Source organism: Zalophus californianus, chromosome 4, assembly GCF_009762305.2.
Source record: "Zalophus californianus isolate mZalCal1 chromosome 4, mZalCal1.pri.v2, whole genome shotgun sequence".
Classification (NCBI taxonomy): Eukaryota; Metazoa; Chordata; class Mammalia; order Carnivora; family Otariidae; genus Zalophus; species Zalophus californianus.
In genome coordinates this window covers 76,660,156-76,678,017 of record NC_045598.1, presented here as the reverse complement: position 1 = coordinate 76,678,017, position 17,862 = coordinate 76,660,156, and the positions used below count along the sequence as shown (strand labels likewise).

General features: G+C 34.2%; 1 protein-coding gene across 13 annotated transcripts in view; it reads left to right on the top strand.

The window, feature by feature from the left end:
- HFM1 (helicase for meiosis 1) overlaps positions 1-17,862 on the top strand; it is a 124,621-nt gene that overhangs the window by 29,820 nt on the left and 76,939 nt on the right. For 12 of the 13 annotated variants that reach the window (XM_027569609.2, XM_027569573.2, XM_027569517.2 and 9 more), the window contains 9 exons: positions 1,073-1,273; positions 1,357-1,445; positions 4,957-5,000; positions 5,108-5,209; positions 5,606-5,751; positions 6,671-6,765; positions 7,390-7,523; positions 8,333-8,380; positions 11,340-11,420. In XM_027569609.2, coding sequence (XP_027425410.1) covers positions 1,073-1,273; positions 1,357-1,445; positions 4,957-5,000; positions 5,108-5,209; positions 5,606-5,751; positions 6,671-6,765; positions 7,390-7,523; positions 8,333-8,380; positions 11,340-11,420 — 940 coding nt within the window. The remainder of the gene's footprint in view (positions 1-1,072; positions 1,274-1,356; positions 1,446-4,956; positions 5,001-5,107; positions 5,210-5,605; positions 5,752-6,670; positions 6,766-7,389; positions 7,524-8,332; positions 8,381-11,339; positions 11,421-17,862) is intronic. The other variant, XM_027569563.2, reaches the window with a different exon arrangement.

Sequence of the window (17,862 nt, the reverse complement as noted above, 5' to 3'; positions counted from 1 at the left end):
TCCTAAAATTTGTATGGAACCAGAAAAGAACCTGAATTGCCAAAGAAATGTTGAAAAAGAAAAAGCTGGGGGCATCAAGTTGAAGTAAATATTTTTAATATATCAATCAATTACTTTAAGTTCTTTTTTTGTACCTTGTCAGGTCATGTTCTTTACCCTTTGTTTCACATTAGGATAATAAACTTTTCTTACTGATTTGTAAGCTGTCATTAAATATCGATACTCTGTAATTCTTGAAATTCTTTTGCCCTTTGTGATAATCACTGCATCTGTGAATGCTACTTTCCTCTCTCTTTGTACAAATCCTCTTCCTCAATTTTCTCCTAAATTAAGGTCTTCAACTCTTGGCCTTCTTCTCCTTTCAAATTAAATTCTTGTGTGATCTTTTTTGTACACATGGTAGCCTTGAAAATGTTTTAATATTTCCTTCCCCTGCACCTAAAAACTCATTAATCCATCTTCCTGTCAAATCAATGGTCAGTTTCAGAGCAGGCATGAAGCCTAATTACTAACCAGGTTATATGAAGGTAAGGATTGCTCACCATAGCTTCAGAAATTAACAAGTGACTCAAGCATTGAATCTGAAATGTGCTTTTGGCACTGCCATCTCTCAAGTATTTATTTGCTCTTTGTTTAAAAATTGTCAACCCTTGCCAATATAAGCCAACCATTACTTTGCTACTCTTTGGCTATTATTTAGCACAACTCAAAAGATCTGTCATGCATATGTAGGCATAGTTCTGAAAAATGGGAAGGTTATAATGATAGTGAGAAATTCAGTTTCTCTGCCAAAATCATTTTTAATTTTATTTTGGACTCTTGGGAAGGAAAATAAAACAAAATAATTAATTGGGAGTTTACCATGTTGAAAAGTGGGAATAATCTTAAAATACTGCTACTGATAATACCTACCAATATATAAATAGAATAGTGTCACTGGAATATGTAATACTGAAAAAGACAGCCTAATTATTTTTATACCTTCTCTTTAAAAGTGGTCTATTATTTGGTTATGTTTAGCCATAAAACTTGACTCGAAAAAACTTTTAATGTATGTTTCTGTTATTTAAAGATTGCAGAATGGCTTTCAGATGGTGAAAGACCTGCTGTATGTCTGAAAATGGATGAGAGACATAGGCCGGTGAAACTTCGGAAAGTGGTCCTTGGATTTCCCTGCAGAAGTAACCAAACCGAATTTAAGTTCGATTTAACCCTCAACTACAAAATTGCCAGTGTTATACAAACATACTCTGATCAGAAACCCACACTTGTGGTATGGATTGTTAGTTGCTTATTTTTGAGTGTAATGTTCAGTTTTTAATATGATTAATCCAAGAATTATTCATTTATTTTCAGTTTTGTGCAACAAGGAAAGGTGTACAACAGGCTGCTTCTGTTCTTGTGAAAGATGCTAAATTTATTATGGCTGTGGAACAGAAACAGAGGTATAATTTTTCTTTTTTTGTTATTGGAGATAGGAAGACTTTTAGGGATTATCTAGATGAGATGAGAAAACTGGGTTTGTTCCTTCACCTTTTCAAGTTAATTGGCTTCTCTAAGCCTCAGTTTCCTCATCTATAAATTAAAGATAATAGTAATTTGGAAGATTAAGTGAGAGTGAATCTTAGTGACATTATGATCCTGTCTTCTTTATTTCATAGCCAGGTTTCTTGAAAGGTTATTCATATTGCTGTCTTAATTTTTTTTTTTAATCCACTTTGAATTTGGCATCTGTTGTAATCTTTCACTAAAGCTAATCTTGCTGTTGATCTCTCAGGAGCTTCTAATATATTTGATCCTTCCCACCTTATTTAAAAACTCTGGACTCTGTGCTTCCGAGATCATCCTCTACCAAGTTTCTTCCTACTTTGCTGGCTGCTCATTCTCAATTCTCTTTTCACCTCTTACCCAACTCTGAAATGTTGACATTCTGGAGGTTCTATTCAAGGTTCATTCTTTCTAATTCCACACTCCTGGGTATTTGTATCTATCACATGGGTTCAAAGAATATATGTATGCTCATATTTATATATGTCTGTGAGTTCCTAAATTTATAACTCCATTCTGAACTCTAGTCTATCGTTCATGCCTAACTGACATCTCCAACTGCATATATATGAGCATCTCAAACTATTAGAAACTAATAGTGATTTGAACTAAGCAGGTGGCAGTGTTGATGGAGATAAGATGATATATTTGAGATATAATTAGAAGTAAGAATAAACAGGACTTGGTAATTGTTTGCCTATGTGGAAGAAGGTGAGGGAGGTATCAGTGATAGGTTTCTGCCATGAGTAACCAGGGAGTGTTGTATAATTTAGATGGGGGAACACTGGAAGAGGAGTTGGTTTTAGAGAAAGAACCATGATTCTATTTTGGATATATTGAGTGAAAAGGAATGGAATGCCATTTTGAGTTGGTGTAGACCAGGAAAAGAGACTGATGCTTACCTCAATTCCCCTTTGACCACTCATGTTCTAACAATTAACTACAAGACTTCTTTTTGCTAATCAAGCCCCAGATTCTGTTACTATGGTTTCTCAATCTAACATGTTCAGCTGTTTTGTACTCTGGTTTCTTTAGCTTTTTATTAAATACCTCTTCTTTGTATCATGCATTCAAATAACAAAATATTTCTATATTTTGGAATGTCTTAGTTAACTTCAAGAAGTTAATTGGTAGTATTCTCATAATGAGAGTGTTTCCCGAGCTTTTTTTTTTAAGTTTTTATTTTAATCACCTGGTCTGAGCCTTTGGTTTTAATCCAGAAAACTTCTTGGCTACTTATGGGCAGTGATCAAGCATATTGGGAGAATGTATGCATCCATTAGGTCATTCTGCTGGCAAAATCCTTTTCTATAATCAAATCACAATTGGTAGTTTCCATACCAGCTGCACTTCGTTTTTTAGCATTCTTGATTATTAATTTTCTAAATGTTTTTAGCAAAGATGGGGTTTCAAAAACCAATTGACCAGGTCATTATAAAACTAGTAATAGTATAAATGAAAACTGGAGTTTTTTAAAAAAGTGTAGCTATAGAGTAAAGAGACTGTAAGTAGCAAAGAGTAATTTGGAACTCTTCTACTCGGGTGAAGAAACTAGTTGATCAAGTTGGGCCATGTGACTTTTAGTCAGAAACAGATGTGGTTGTCAAGCAATGAGGCTTATTTTCTTGCTCAAAAACTAACTCTGAAGGAAATTTTTAAAAACGTATAGAATTCATATAGAATGATTATATAACCTCCCAAGATGAATACTTAATAATTAGCATTTTGAACTTGAACCTATCTATAAGAGTAAGGAACTGAAATAGCTAACCTGTATGCATCCTTAAAACTAATTCCATTGCATCCTTTCCCTTTTCCCCTGTTGTCTGCTGCACCCAAATTAGCGAATTTTGTTTTAGATAATCATTTTCTTACACAGAAGCATATATCATGTTTCTCCTTTTCTTACTTCCCACTCTTTACCTAGTTACTCAAGGAAAATTTCTTTTCTTTTTTCTGATGATTAGAATACTTTTTAATATATTTTATCATGAAAGGTATGAGAACTATAAAGCATAACACAAATCTAAGTTTAACTGCAGAACAGAAGGATAAAAAGTACACTTCATAACCATAATTTTAGTATCACCTTTTTTTATTTTTATTTTATTATGTTATGTTAATCACCATACATTACATCATTAGTTTTTGATAGGAAAATTTCTCTTGTCTTTCAATTCTTTTTTCACTCTGTCTCTCCTTTTTTTTTTTTCCCCTTTATCCCCCATTTTTATTCCTGTTTTTCCAAGAATGAGATGCTGGTATTAGAAACAACATGAGAGGCTCCTGGATGGTGCAGGCTGTTGAGCAACCAACTCTTGGTTTTGGCTCAGGTCATGATCTTGGGGTCATGGGATGGAGCCCCCGTCAGGCTCCGAGTCTGCTTAGGATTCTCCCTCTCTCCTGCCTGCCCCCCACTGTTCTCTCTCTCTCTCTCAAATAAATAAATGTTAAAAAGAAAAAAAAAACAGCATTAAGTTAGAGACCATGATTTGGATTGCAGTGCTGCCACTTTACTAGCTGTGTACCATTGGACACATTACTTCTCTCAGTTTCAATTTCTTAATCAGGGTGGGATAATATGGGAATCGACTATCTATATTACCATATTATTACCATTTTGGCTAATTTCACTTAGCACAATGCCCGCTAGCTTCATCCGTGTTGTCGAAAAAGGCAGAATTTCCTTCTTTCTTAAGACTGAATAATATTCCATTGTGTGTGTGTGTGTGTGTGTGTGTATCAAATGTTCTTTGTCCATTCATCTGTCTCAGACACTTAAGTTGTTTCTATATGTTGGCTATTCTGAATAATTTTGCCGTCAACATAGGAGTACAGGTATCTCTTTGAGATACTGATTTTGTTTCCTTTGGATATGATCCAGAAGTGGAATTGCTGGATGATATGGTAGTTCTATTTTTAATTTTTTTAGGAATCTTCATATTGTTTTCCATAGTGTCTGTATTAGTTTACTATTCCCACCAACAGTGCACAATGGTTCTCTTTTCTCTACATCCTCACCAGCATTTGTTATCTCTTGTCATTTTGGTACTAAGCCATTCAGCAGGTGTGAGGTGATATCTCATTGTAGTTTTGACTTTCATTTATCCCTGATGATTAGTGATGTGGAGCATCTTTTCATGTATTGTTGGCCATTTGTATAACTTTACTGGAAAAATGTTTTTTAGGTCCTTTGCCCATTTTTAAATTGTTTCTTGTTTTGCTGAGTTGTAAATTTAGGGACTTCTGAATATGAAAGTTAGATATTCTCTACTTCTTAAAGGTGATTTTCAAACAATGATATTGTGAAAACGTACTAATATCTATAGCTTCAAAATGATTAATAAACTAAGAGTTTTTATGTTAATGGGAATAACTCTTAATAATTTTATGGTATTTTTAAAATAGGTTACAGAAGTGTGCATATTCCATAAGAGATTCAAAACTGAGAGGTAAGTGTAGAGATTATTTTTGAATAGCATTTTCAGCTACACATGAAAGAAATCAATTATGGATGAAATATTAACAGCATATAACAGATTATATATTTTTATTATAGATATCTTAATACATGGTGTTGCTTATCATCATGCTGGTATGGAGCTGTCAGATAGAAAAGTAGTTGAAGGAGCTTTCACTGTTGGAGATCTGCCAGTTCTTTGTAAGTAAAACATATTCTTGTGGCTATTATATTTTGGAAAACTATTTGTTAAGAGAAAAAAAGAAAAAGCTCAAGTATTCTGACTTATTTCTGCTTTTCTTCCAAGAATCTAAAATTATGTAATTACCCATGCATATACATGCTACAGTAAACTCCGGCAGTTTTAGTTCTTTATCATGCTACTGAACAGTGCTACCTGAAAAGTAAGAATTTGTTTTTTGGTTTTAAGATGTGTTATTATTTTACACTGTAATGTTCTTTTTCTCTTTGTTTTTCCTAAATTCCCTATGTATGAATGTTTATTATATTTATAAGAATATATATTTTATAAAATGATGTCTACCTGAGGCAATAAAATTATATGGCTTGAAAGTATTATTTCTTAATCTGATGCAGTTACTACCAGTACTTTAGCTATGGGAGTAAATTTGCCTGCCCACCTAGTAGTTATAAAATCTACGATGCATTATGCTGGAGGAATGTTTGAAGAGTATAGTGAAACAGATATTCTACAGATGATTGGTAGAGCTGGTCGACCTCAAGTAAGTGACAATATTTTGTTTGTAACTTGTTTTAAAATAAGGTAAAAAGCAAAAACTGGTTTTTTTTTGTACTTTTTGTTAAACAGGAGATTAACATTTCATATTCAGATTAGGTTTAAAAATAAGTGCAACAGAAAATCTACTTTAGTGGAGACATAGAAGTAAAACAAGTCTCACCAAAGGAGACATGCTGCCTCTACTCCCTCTGAGTTTCCCTTGGCTGGTGGTTGGGTTGATGAATGTGTATATACTGTCAAAAGTTTTTTTGGGTTTTTTTTTTTTTGGTTTTGAGGGTTTTTTTTGAATTTTGTTTTTTGTTCTGAATGGGGATGCTATTTGTATTTTAGATGGGACAGTTTTTCATTGTGTAGGACTGTCATACATTGCAGAATGTGTAGCATCCTCGAGTCTTAGCACAAAATGCCAATAGTGGTCCCCAGGTATTGTGACAATTAAAAATTAGCCTATATACATTACAAAACATGTCCTACTCTAGCAAATACTCAAATAAAGAAGTCATTCATATAGTTAGGGAACATTTAGGAAGAGTATCTTTTCAAAGAAGTCAAAATATTATGTTATATAAATCGTAGTTTTTATGAGATCAATTAGGTTATATGTAAACTACACCAATCTTATAATTTTTATCCAGATGCCTAAGTTTGTTTTGATTTTACTAATACCAAAATTATGTTACATTGAAACCAAAGTAATATTTTTACATCTATACTCTTGGAAGGTTTTTAATTAAATTTTCAGTGAACATTCAAATTCAGAAACATTTTTAAGGCATTTTTGACCTGTTGTTTAAATCAGGGACTGCTTAATATAAAATGAAATTCATGAGTTCTTGAAGAGGACTGGTACCAACATGTACTCTTTTTTACTACATTTCTCTGTGTTTATTTTTTTTTTCCAGTTTGATACTACAGCTACTGCAGTTATTATGACTCGGTTAAGTACAAAAGAGAAGTATATTCAGATGTTAGCTTGTAGTGACACTGTAGAAAGCAGGTAATACAGATAATATTCTAAAAAGATGTTAATACCGCTTATATTTTTCCTTTTCACATATTAAAAGGAAATTTGATTAGGAGATTTTCTAAGGCCATTGTCTTGAAACTTTTCAATAATCTAAGTAGAAAGTTTGTGTCCTTTTAAGAAACTCAATAGTTAAAAAAAAGGGCAGCGTAATATTTTTATTTGGTAGTTTCCTAGGATGTGGTGGCATGTATCCTTGTTATAAAAGGCCAAATTAGTAATAAGACGATAATTTTCACATCTCTTTACATCTTTAAAATTTGTTTAATAATAGAGAGAGAGGCAATCTGGAAGCTTTTAGTAAAGCATATGATTGTAATACTCAGAGAATATTCACTCTCACTCTTTTTAATAATGTCTTCTGGAGCCATGGGATAGAGAAAAATCTATAATTTTTTAACAGTTGAACTGATTTTTATGGTTTTCTCTTATATTTTTGAAAATTAAGTTATTTTTCATGAATTAATAATATAGCAATGAGTATATTATTCAATTATATTCAGTTGAATTATTCAAAATATTATTGCAGTTTAAAAAGGTAAGGTTATGGCATTGAAATACATATTACTAATACAAAGGTTTTTTTTTTTCTACCAGTTTACACAGACATCTTATTGAACATTTAAATGCAGAGATAGTGTTACATACCATCACAGATGTGAATATTGCTTTGGAATGGATACGATCAACTTTGCTTTATATCAGAGCCTTGAAAAATCCATCTCATTATGGTTTGTTACTTGATTTGAAAAAGTAGTAAATGTTTCAAGTCAGTTGAGTCTATATTTATGCTATTAAGTCACAGAATAGATGACAGACACTAATAGGTAACAGAAATAAAAAATAACAATATTCATAAATACATTAGAGGCAAGAGTAGACAAATGTGAGAAATATTTATCTGTTTTACTTCCAGTCTTTTAATAAGGTTTGAAACGAGCACCATTAAAAATAGATCTTTTAAAAAAATTAACTCAAATAAAAATAATAAAAGTGCTTAAAATTATTTTTTAAAAGTTAAAGTAAAAAAAATTCTTAAATTTTGTCTGAACTAGTGTTCAAATCAAAGTATATAGTACTGCTATTGCTGCTGGAGTTTGCATCCTGCTTCTAAAGCTAACACACATGTGGTTATATTGCTTCTAGAAGGTTCTTTCATATGGTACAGTTTATAAAGTAAAAATACTTGGAATTGCTGATACCAAATTATATCAAATTAAAACCTGATTTGTTGCAATACTATTCTAATGTACACAGGTTCAAAACTTTAAGATCTCCAAGGGGAAAAAATACAGTATGCATGGTCATGGTTATACAGTAAAAAAGCAAAAGATAGCTAATTGATATTGAAAGGATTTTATAGCAGTGGTTATTTTCTATAGATAGCTAAGCCTTGTTTTAACTCATTAAGCTATTTTCCCCCTATTTAAGATTAAGTTAGACTACTCTTTTCTAGTTAACTAGGGTATAAACTGAGCCTATAAAAATGAGTTAAGTCCTTTCTATTTTAAATTTTTATGAATTTTCATAACTTTTACAGGTTTTGCATCTGGATTGAACAAAGATGGAATTGAAGCAAAATTACAAGGTTAGATGCATTTCCTTGTAAAAAATTATATTTTATAAATTTTAATGAGAAAGGTCAGTTAGTGTGAAAGTAAGAATACTCTTTGGCAAATTATTTCTTAAAAAAGTAAACTTGTTTCCAGAAAAAAATATATGAAGTATTTCTTTTTCACATGCAAATAAAGTTTAGCACATATGCTTTTTTTCTGAATTAATGAATTTATTAATTCTATCAGAATATCTTCCTTTTTATAATATGTTAACTTTGTTTTTATTTTAAAAATGACCCTCATCTTTGAAAATATTGCCTATAGATATACAACTCTTCATTTTTCTAGTTTAATTTTACTTGAATATATAAGCCTACCTTGATTATGGGCTTCTTAGCCTAATCTGTGCTAATGATATATTCCCATCAAATCCCAGCTTAATTTTTCAATTAATTAATACTTCATTACCCATCTTTTCAAATATCAAAAAATTGTTGAGCATTTATTAGGATTAGAAATTATCAGTTCTTCTTTGTATTGAGATTCTCTTTCAGTGAAAGAAAAAATTTTAGATCCACTAAAAATATTTAGACAGTGAGGGGTACCTCACTGTCTCAATTGGTAGAGCATGCAACCCTTGATCTTGGGGTTGTCAGTTCAAGCACCAGAGCCTCACATTGGGTACAAAGATAACTTTAAGAGGGAAAAAAAAAGGATCGAGGAGTAGACGTCCATCTGCATAGCAGCACTCCTAGTCTAGACCCTCACTTGGTGTAGATCTGAAAATATTTAGCTAATTTTAATTTATTCTCTACTTGGATGTACACATATGGCATATTAAAATGCAGAGATAAGGATGAAGCAGTAAAATTATCTTGATTAAAGAATAAATATATTGTTGAAGCAGGGTACTAAGTAATATCATATATTCATAATGCTGCTATTGAGAAACAGATCTATAAAATAGTTGTATTATCCTTTATTTACTGATCAATTTTATAATGGAGTTTTTAAAACATATTTTTTGATCATAATGATCAAATACACCAAGATAGTCCAATATAGTCTTGCTATATTCTGATAATTGTAATGATTTAAGTTTTGTTAAATTAGCAGAACCACAGTTCATATTTGCCTTATATTTAGTCATTATAGGGTAGCTAAGTTTTGCCTATAAAGAATAGCCAAGTTTATTATATAACTGAATGTAATATTTTGGTATCCCTGGAGATCTGCTTTAAATCTCTTAGGAAGGATTCTTAGCGTTTCTAAATTTGGTTATACTTTCTTGCTCAGGATCCTCCAGTAGTTCCCTTATCACTCTTAGAATAAAATGCAAACTTTCAACAGAGCCTACAAATCCACCTTGATATCTCCCTGCCTGTTTCTCTGGCTTCATCTCTTGTCACTTTCCCCCTCTTTCATTCTGTTGTTTCTAAATTGGATCTCTTGCTGTTCCTAAAACACCCCAAGCTTGTTTCCACATCAGGTCCTTCCACTCTTTTCCTTATTCCTAGAAGACTTCTCACATATTTTACTTGTGGTCTCCACCTTCATTTCATTCAGATCTTTGATCAAATATTAACTCCTCAGAGAGGCCTTCTTGGACTACCTTAATTAAATCTACCTCTTCAGAGAGGATGGTAAAACAATTTCCATGATATTATTGCTGTTTTCCTTTTCTTGGAAAGGTGACATGCTTATGTTGAAAATTAGGATGAATATATCCTTACTATATCAGATATTACATAGCTTTATATCAGAAATACATAAAAAGTTAAAACCTAAAAAATTCTTATTTTCTAGGTCCTTTCAGCTTTATTTTCTTTCATAGTACCTTTCAATGCCTGAAACTTTATTATTTATTATTAAATTCTGTACTGATTGTTTTCTTCCATTAAATATAAGTTCTGTAGAGAAGAAACCGTGTCTTGCTTACTGCTGTAAACCTAAAGGTTAGAATAGTGCCCAGTATATAATGTAGTAAGTATTCTTCTTTGACTGGTTAACTTATTGCGTGTTAATAGTGGGTAATTAAGAAAATTGGCAAAAACTTCAAAAGCCTTACTTAACCAAATACTTAAAACTTTATCAAGCTGCTTAAGCAATGTTGCTTAAACTGAAGTATTTCTCAAAGAATTTTGCCTTTTATGGGCTGTGTTTTTGTGAGTGGCTACTCTATTTAAAGATTGAACAGGTTGTGGCATTCCCACTCCCTGCTCTGAATTACCTTCAGTCTTCGGGGCTTTATAGCATAGAATAATGGGAGCACTGTGGGCTCTACAGGCTACTACAATTGCTCTGATCTTCATCAGTCAGTGAGAGCTGAACTTGCATTACTTCCTGTTCAGAGGTTCCTTCCAGGTAGCAATAGTAGCATGTTAGAGATGCTAAAGTAAGTACCAAAAGCATCAGCTGAAATAGTCACAATTGGTTGCCTCAAGAGTGTGGCAGACTCAGAGGAGGGAAAAGATTGGTGTTTTTTAAATAATCTTTGTAGATCTATTTGACTATACTTTGTGTGTATATATCTTTGATAAAAGTTAAAAAAAGAAAAAGAAAAAGAAAACCAGGCCACATTGGAAATCAGGTAGCAGGGTGGTTACAAAGACCTGGAGCAAGTAACCTAGCTTCTCTATTTCTTTGTTTCCTAACTTGTATATGAAATAATATTAGTACCTGCCTTGTTGTGTTATTATGAGAATTAAATGAGGAAATACAAATATCCTCATTTAAAATTAAAAGTCGAAGTTGTAAATGTTATTTCATAACTTATTTTGATAATTTATATTATTGTTACTACTAGAAAAATTTTTTAGCCTATTAACTGTCTCTTTTATTTAATGAGTTTTTCCTTACCACTTAAGTAGTGACTATAGTTTTTCCCACAGCAAATATATAGAAACAGAACTTTAGCATATTTGATTATAAACTGTATTTTGTGCTGCTCCCTTATCTTACTAAAATAAAAATATGTTTATTATTGGACAGAATTATGTTTGAAGAATCTGAATGATTTATCATTTCTGGACTTGATAACGATGGATGAAGATGTTAATTTCAAACCAACTGGTAATTTTTTTTTAAAGATTATTTATTTATTTGAGAGAGAGAGAGAAAGCACCAGAGAGCGGAGGGTCAGAGGGAGAAGCAGACTCCCCACTAAGTGGGGAGCCTATTGCGGGACTTGATCCTGAGACTCCAGCCAAAGGCAGACAGTTAACTGACTGAGCCACCCAGGCTCCCCCCAACTGGTAATTTTTACATCAGTTAGTAAATTTAACAATTGCTTAAGACTAAGACTAAATTTTAAAATAGTTAATATTAAAAGACATTCAAAAAACAAAAAGGTGAGGAAGTAATTTTTTTCTGATGTTTATTAAATAATAACTGTCAGGGAAAAAAATTTAAAAAATATGTTCTACTAAAATTTAGATGATACTAAAATTAAATTGTGGTCTCAGTTGTCTCAGCAGGGTATCATCATTATTAGCATGATATATTTATGTAAGAGTCCTATTTATAAAACTATAGAGCTTCTTTTTGACAGACCCTTTGTTTTCACTAATTCTGGTGACTTTTGGCAGAGAATTGAAATATTCAAATCTTTGGGTCTCTTCAAACCTCTTATAATTCTTGTAGATACTCTTTTGCCAGTTCTTAATTATTCAAACATTGGTTATCCAGATGGTTACTTCGGCTCCTTTTCTCTCTCTCTTTCTCTATTTCATTCTATTTAGAGTACAATAGAAGAGACAAAGAATGGTTTGTAGTTTTTAGCACTCATGATTAGAAGTTTCTTGGGGGAGCATTTACTTGGGGGGGGAGGAGCAAGATGGTGGAGGAGTAGGAGACCTAAATTTCGTCTGGTTCCAGGAATTCAGTTAGATAGTTATCAAACCATTCTGAACACCTACAAACTCAACAGGAGATAGAAGAAAAGAATAGCAGCAATTCTATGAACAGAAAAGCGACCACTTTCTGGAAGGTAGGACATGCGGAGAAGTGAATCGGAGTTGATATTTGGGAAGATAGACCGTGTGGGGAGGGAGCCTCCATCAGCCGGCTACCAGCAAGTGATAGAGCAGTGGAGCACAAAATCGGAACTTCTAGAAGTCTGCTCCAGTGAGGGAAGTCACTCTAGTTGCTAAGCGGGGGGTGGAACCCTCGCTGGGACAGTGTGGTCTCAGGACCCTTGGGATCAAAGAAAGGGGGTGTCTGAGTGTGGCAGAGCTCCTACGCATTGGAGTGGGGAAGCCAGCTGCAAAGACGGAGCTGAGGAGTGGGCTCTCAGCTCTGGGTTGCCAAAAACCGTGATCCACAGCACAGGCCACTGCTCTTTGAGCAGAGACCCAACAAGGGGCAGATCCGGGGAGACTCCCCTTCCTCCCGCAGGAGGAGCAGCATGGGAGCTCATCACAGCAATCTGCTGGGTTTGGAGACTCCAAATGGGGTCATGTGCCAGAGATAGAAACGCTCGGTCACAGGCCAGGTGAGCACAGAGTGCAGCCGGGGACCAGAGAAACAGGAGTGATTGACTGCTTTTCTCTGAGGGACCACTGAGGAGTGGAGCCCCAAGCTCTCGGCTCCTCTGGGGCAAGAGATTGGGAGGCTGCCATTTTCAGTTTCATCCTCTAAAGCTGTACAGAAAGCTTTCGGGGAACAAAAGCTCCTGAGAGCAAATCCAAACAGATTACATAGTCTGGCCCCTGGCAAGGGTGGTGCAATGCCTCCTGGGGCAAAGACATCTGAGAATCACTACAACAAGCCCTTCCCCCAGAAGATCAGTAAGAACATCCAGTCAAGACCAAGTTTACTGATCAATGAGAACTGCAAAACTCCAGTGCTAGAGGAATACAGCACATAGAATTCATGGCTTTTTCCCCATGATTCTTTAGTCTTTCAAAGTTAATTTTTAAAATTTTCTTTATTTTTTCTTTTTCTATTTTTTTAGTTGAATTTTTCTTCTTTCCTTTTTCAACCATCTTATTAATTCCTTTTTTAAAATCTTTTTTAATTTGCATTTTTACAGTCATATTCTATCCCTTCATTGTATTTAATCTTATTTTTTGTATATATATAAGTTTTTCTTTCTTTAAAGTTTTGGGATACAGCTTCTTCTAACAGACCAAAATATACCCTAAATCTAGTGTATGGCTTTGTTCTAGTCTCCTGCCTGATCACATTCTCTCTCTCTCTCTTTTTTTTGTTTTTTAATTTTTTTTCTTTCTTTTGCTAACCAACTTCTTATCAATTCCTTTTAAAATCTTTTTTAATTTTCATCTTTACAGTCATATTCCATCCATTCATCGTATTTACCCTTATTTTTGTATATATGTATGTTTTTCTTTCTTTAAAATTTTGGGAGGCAGTTTCTTCTAACAGACCATAATACACCCAAAATCAAGTATGTGGTTCTGTTCTATTCACCAGCCTGATCATATTCTCCCCTCACCACCCCTCTGGTTTCAGGTCTCTTCTGATTTGTTTAGTGTATAATTTTCTGGGGTTGTCGTTACCCTTTTAGCATTTTATTCTCTCATTCATCTGTTCTTCTCCGGACAAAATGACAAGATGGAAAAACTCACCTTAAAGAAAAGAACAAGAGGCAGTAACAATTGCCAGGGACCTAATCAATATGGATATTAGTAAGATATTGGAACTAGAGTTCAGAATGATGATTATAAAGATACTGGCTGGGCTTGAAAAAAGCATAGAAGATACTAGAGAATCCCTTTCTGGAGAAATAAAAGAACTAAAATCTAACCAAGTTGAAATCAAAAAGGCTATTAATGAGGTACAATAAAAAATGGGCTCTAACTGCTAGAATAAATGAGGCAGAAGAGAGATTTAGTGATATAGAAGACCAAATGATGGAAAATAAAGAAGCTGAGAAAAAGAGAGATAAACAACTACTGGATCACGAGGGGAGACCTCAAGAGATAAGTGATACCATAAGACGAAACAATATTAGAATAATTGGGATCCCAGAAGAAGAAAAAAGAGAAAGAGGGTCAGAAGGTATATTGGAGCAAATTATAGCAGAGAACTTCCCTAATTTGGGGAAGGAAACAGGCATTAAAATCCAGGAGGCACAGAGAAGCCCCCTCAAAATCAATAAAAATAGGTCAATGCCTTGACGTCTAATAGTAAAACTTAGAAGTCTCAGAGACAAAGAGAAAATCCTGAAAGCAGCTTGGGACAAGAGATCTGTAACCTACAATGGTAGAAACATTAGATTGGCAGCAGACCTATCCACAGAGACCTGGCAGGCCAGAAAGGACTAGCATGATATATTCAGGGCACTAAACGAGAAAAATATGTAGCCAAGAATACTATATCCAGCTAGGCTGTCATTGATAATAGGAGAGAGAAAAAGATTCCAGGACAAACAAAAACTAAAAGAATTTGTGAACACTAAACCAGCCCTACAAGAAATATTGAAAGGGGTCCTCTAAGCAAAGAGAGAGCCTAAAAGTAACATAGACCCGAAAGGAACAGAGACAATATACAGTAACAGTCACCTTATATGCAATAAAATGGCACTAAATTCCTATCTTTCAATAGTTACCCTGAATGTAAATGGGCTAAATGCCCCAATCAAAAGACACAGGCTATCAGATTGGATAAAAAAAAAAAAAAAACAAAAAAAACATGACCCATCGATATGCTGTCTGCAAGAGTCTCATTTTAGACCCAAAGACACCCCCAGATTGAAAGTGAGGGGGTGGAAAACCATTTACCATGCTAATGGACACCAAAAGAAAGCTGGGGTGGCAATCCTTATATCATACAAATTAGATTTTAAACCAAAGAGATGAGGAAGAGACTGTTGTCAATATCTATGCCCCTAACATGGGAGCAGCCAATTATATAAGCTAATTAATAACAAAAGCAAAGAAACACATTGACAACAATACAATAATAGTAGGGGACTTTAACACCTCCCTCACTGAAATGGACAGATCATCTAAGCAAAAGATCAACAAGGAAATAAAGGCTTTAAATGATACACTGGACCAAATGGACTTCACAGACATATTCAGAACATTCCATCCCGAAGCAACAGAATACACATTCTTCTCTAGTGCCCATGGAACATTCTCCAGAATTGATCACATCCTAGGTCACAAATCAGGTCTCAACCGGTACCAAAAGATTGGGATCATTCCCTGCATATTTTTAGACCACAATGCTTTGAAACTAGAACTCAATCACAAGAGGAAAGTCGGAAAGAACTCAAATACATGGAGGCTAAAGAGCATCCTACTAAAGAATGAATGGGTCAACCAGGAAATTAAAGAATTTAAAAAATCATGGAAACAAATGAAAATGAAAACACTACTGTTCAAAATCTTTGATATCCAGCAAAGGCAGTCCTAAGAGGAAAGTATAGAGCAATACAAGCCTTTCTCAAGAAACAAGAAAGGTCTCAAATATACAACCAAATACACAACCTAACCCTCCACCCAAAGGAACTGGAAAAGAACAGCAAATAAAGCCTAAACCCAGCAGGAGAAGAGAAATAATAAAGATCAGAGCAGAAATCAATGAAACAGAAACCAAAAGAACAGTAGAACAGATCAACAAAACTAGGAGCTGGTTCTTTGAGAGAATTAATAAGATTGATAAACTCCTGGCCAGACTTATCAAAAAGAAAAGAGAAATGACCCAAATAAATAAAATCATGAATGAAAGAGATCACAACCAACACCAAAGAAATACAAACAATTATAAGAACATATTATGAGCAACTATATGCCAGCAAATTAGATAATCTGGAAGAAATAGATGCATTCCTAGAGATGTATAAACTACCAAAATTGAACGAGGAAGAAATAGAAAACCTGAACAGACCCATAACCACTAAGGATATTGAAGCAGTCATCAAAAATCTCCCAACAAACGAGAGCCCAGGGCCAGATGGCTTCCCAGGGGAATTCTACCAAACATTTAAAGAAGAATTAATACCTATTCTTCTGAAACTGTTCCAAAAAAAGAAAACTTCCAAACTCATTTTATGAGGCCAGCATTACCTTGATCCCAAAACCAGACAAAGACACCACCAAAAAGGAGAATTACAGACCAATATCCCAGATGAACATGGAGGCAAAAATTCTAGACAATACTAGACAATACGATCCAACAGTACATTAAAAGGATTATTCATGGGGGCACCTCAGTGGCTCAGTCATTAAGCGTCTGCCTTTGGCTCAGGTCATGATCCCAGGGTCCTGGGATCAAGCCCCGCATTGGGCACCCTGCTCAGCGGGGATTCTGCTTCTCCCTCTCCCACTCCCCCTGCTTGTGTTCTCTCTCATGCTGTGTCTCTCTCTGTCAAATAAATAAATAAATAAATCTTAAAAAAATAAAATAAAAAATAAAAGGATTATTCACCACGACCAAGTGGGATTTATTCCTGGGCTGCAAGGTTGGTTCAACATCCGCAAATCAATCAGTGTGATACAATACATTAATAAAAGAAAGAACAAGAACTATATGATCCTCTCAATAGATGCAGAAAAAGCATTTGACCAAAGTACAGCATCCTTTCTTGATTAAAACTCTTCAGAGTGTAGGGATAGAGGGTACATACCTCAATATCATAAAAGCCATCTATGAAAAACCCACAGCAAATAATAATTCTCAATGGGAAAAACTGAGAGCTTTTCCCCTAAGGTCAAGAACATGGCAGAAATGTCCACTATCACCACTGCTATTCAACATAAGTACTAGAAGTCCTACCCTCAGCAATCAGACAACAAAAAGAAATAAAAGGCATCTGAATCAGCAAAGAAGTCAAACTCTCGCTCTTCACAGATGATATGATACTTTATTTGGAAAACCCAAAAGACTCCACCCCAAAACTGCTAGAACTCATACAGGAATTCAGTAAAGTGGCAGGATATAAAATCAATGCACAGAAATCAGTTGCATTTCTATACACCAACAACAAGGAAGAAGAAAGAGAAATTAAGGATTTGATGCCATTTACAGTTGCATCCAAAACCATAAGATACCTAGGAGTAAATCTAACCAAAGAGGCAAAGAATCTGTACTCAGAAAACTATAGAATACTCATGAAAGAAATTGAGGAAGCCACAAAGAAATGGAAAAAGGTTCCATGCTCATGGATTGGAAGAACAAATATTGTGAAGATGTCAATGCTACTGAGAGCAACCTATACATTTAATGCAATCCCTATCAAAATACTATCAACTTTTTTCAAAGAAATGGAACAAATTATCCTAAAATTTGTATGGAACCAGAAAAGTCCCCGAATAGCCAGAGAAATATTGAAAAAGAAAAGCAAAGTTGGTGGCATCGCAATGCCAGACTTCAAGCTCTATTACAAGCTGTAGTCATCAGGACAGTATGGTACTGGCACAAAAACAGACACATAGATCAGTGGAACAGAATAGAGAGCCCAGATATGGACCCTCAACTCTATGGTCAACTAATCTTCGACAAAGAAGGAAAGAAGGTCCAATGGAAAAAAGACAGTCTCTTCAAT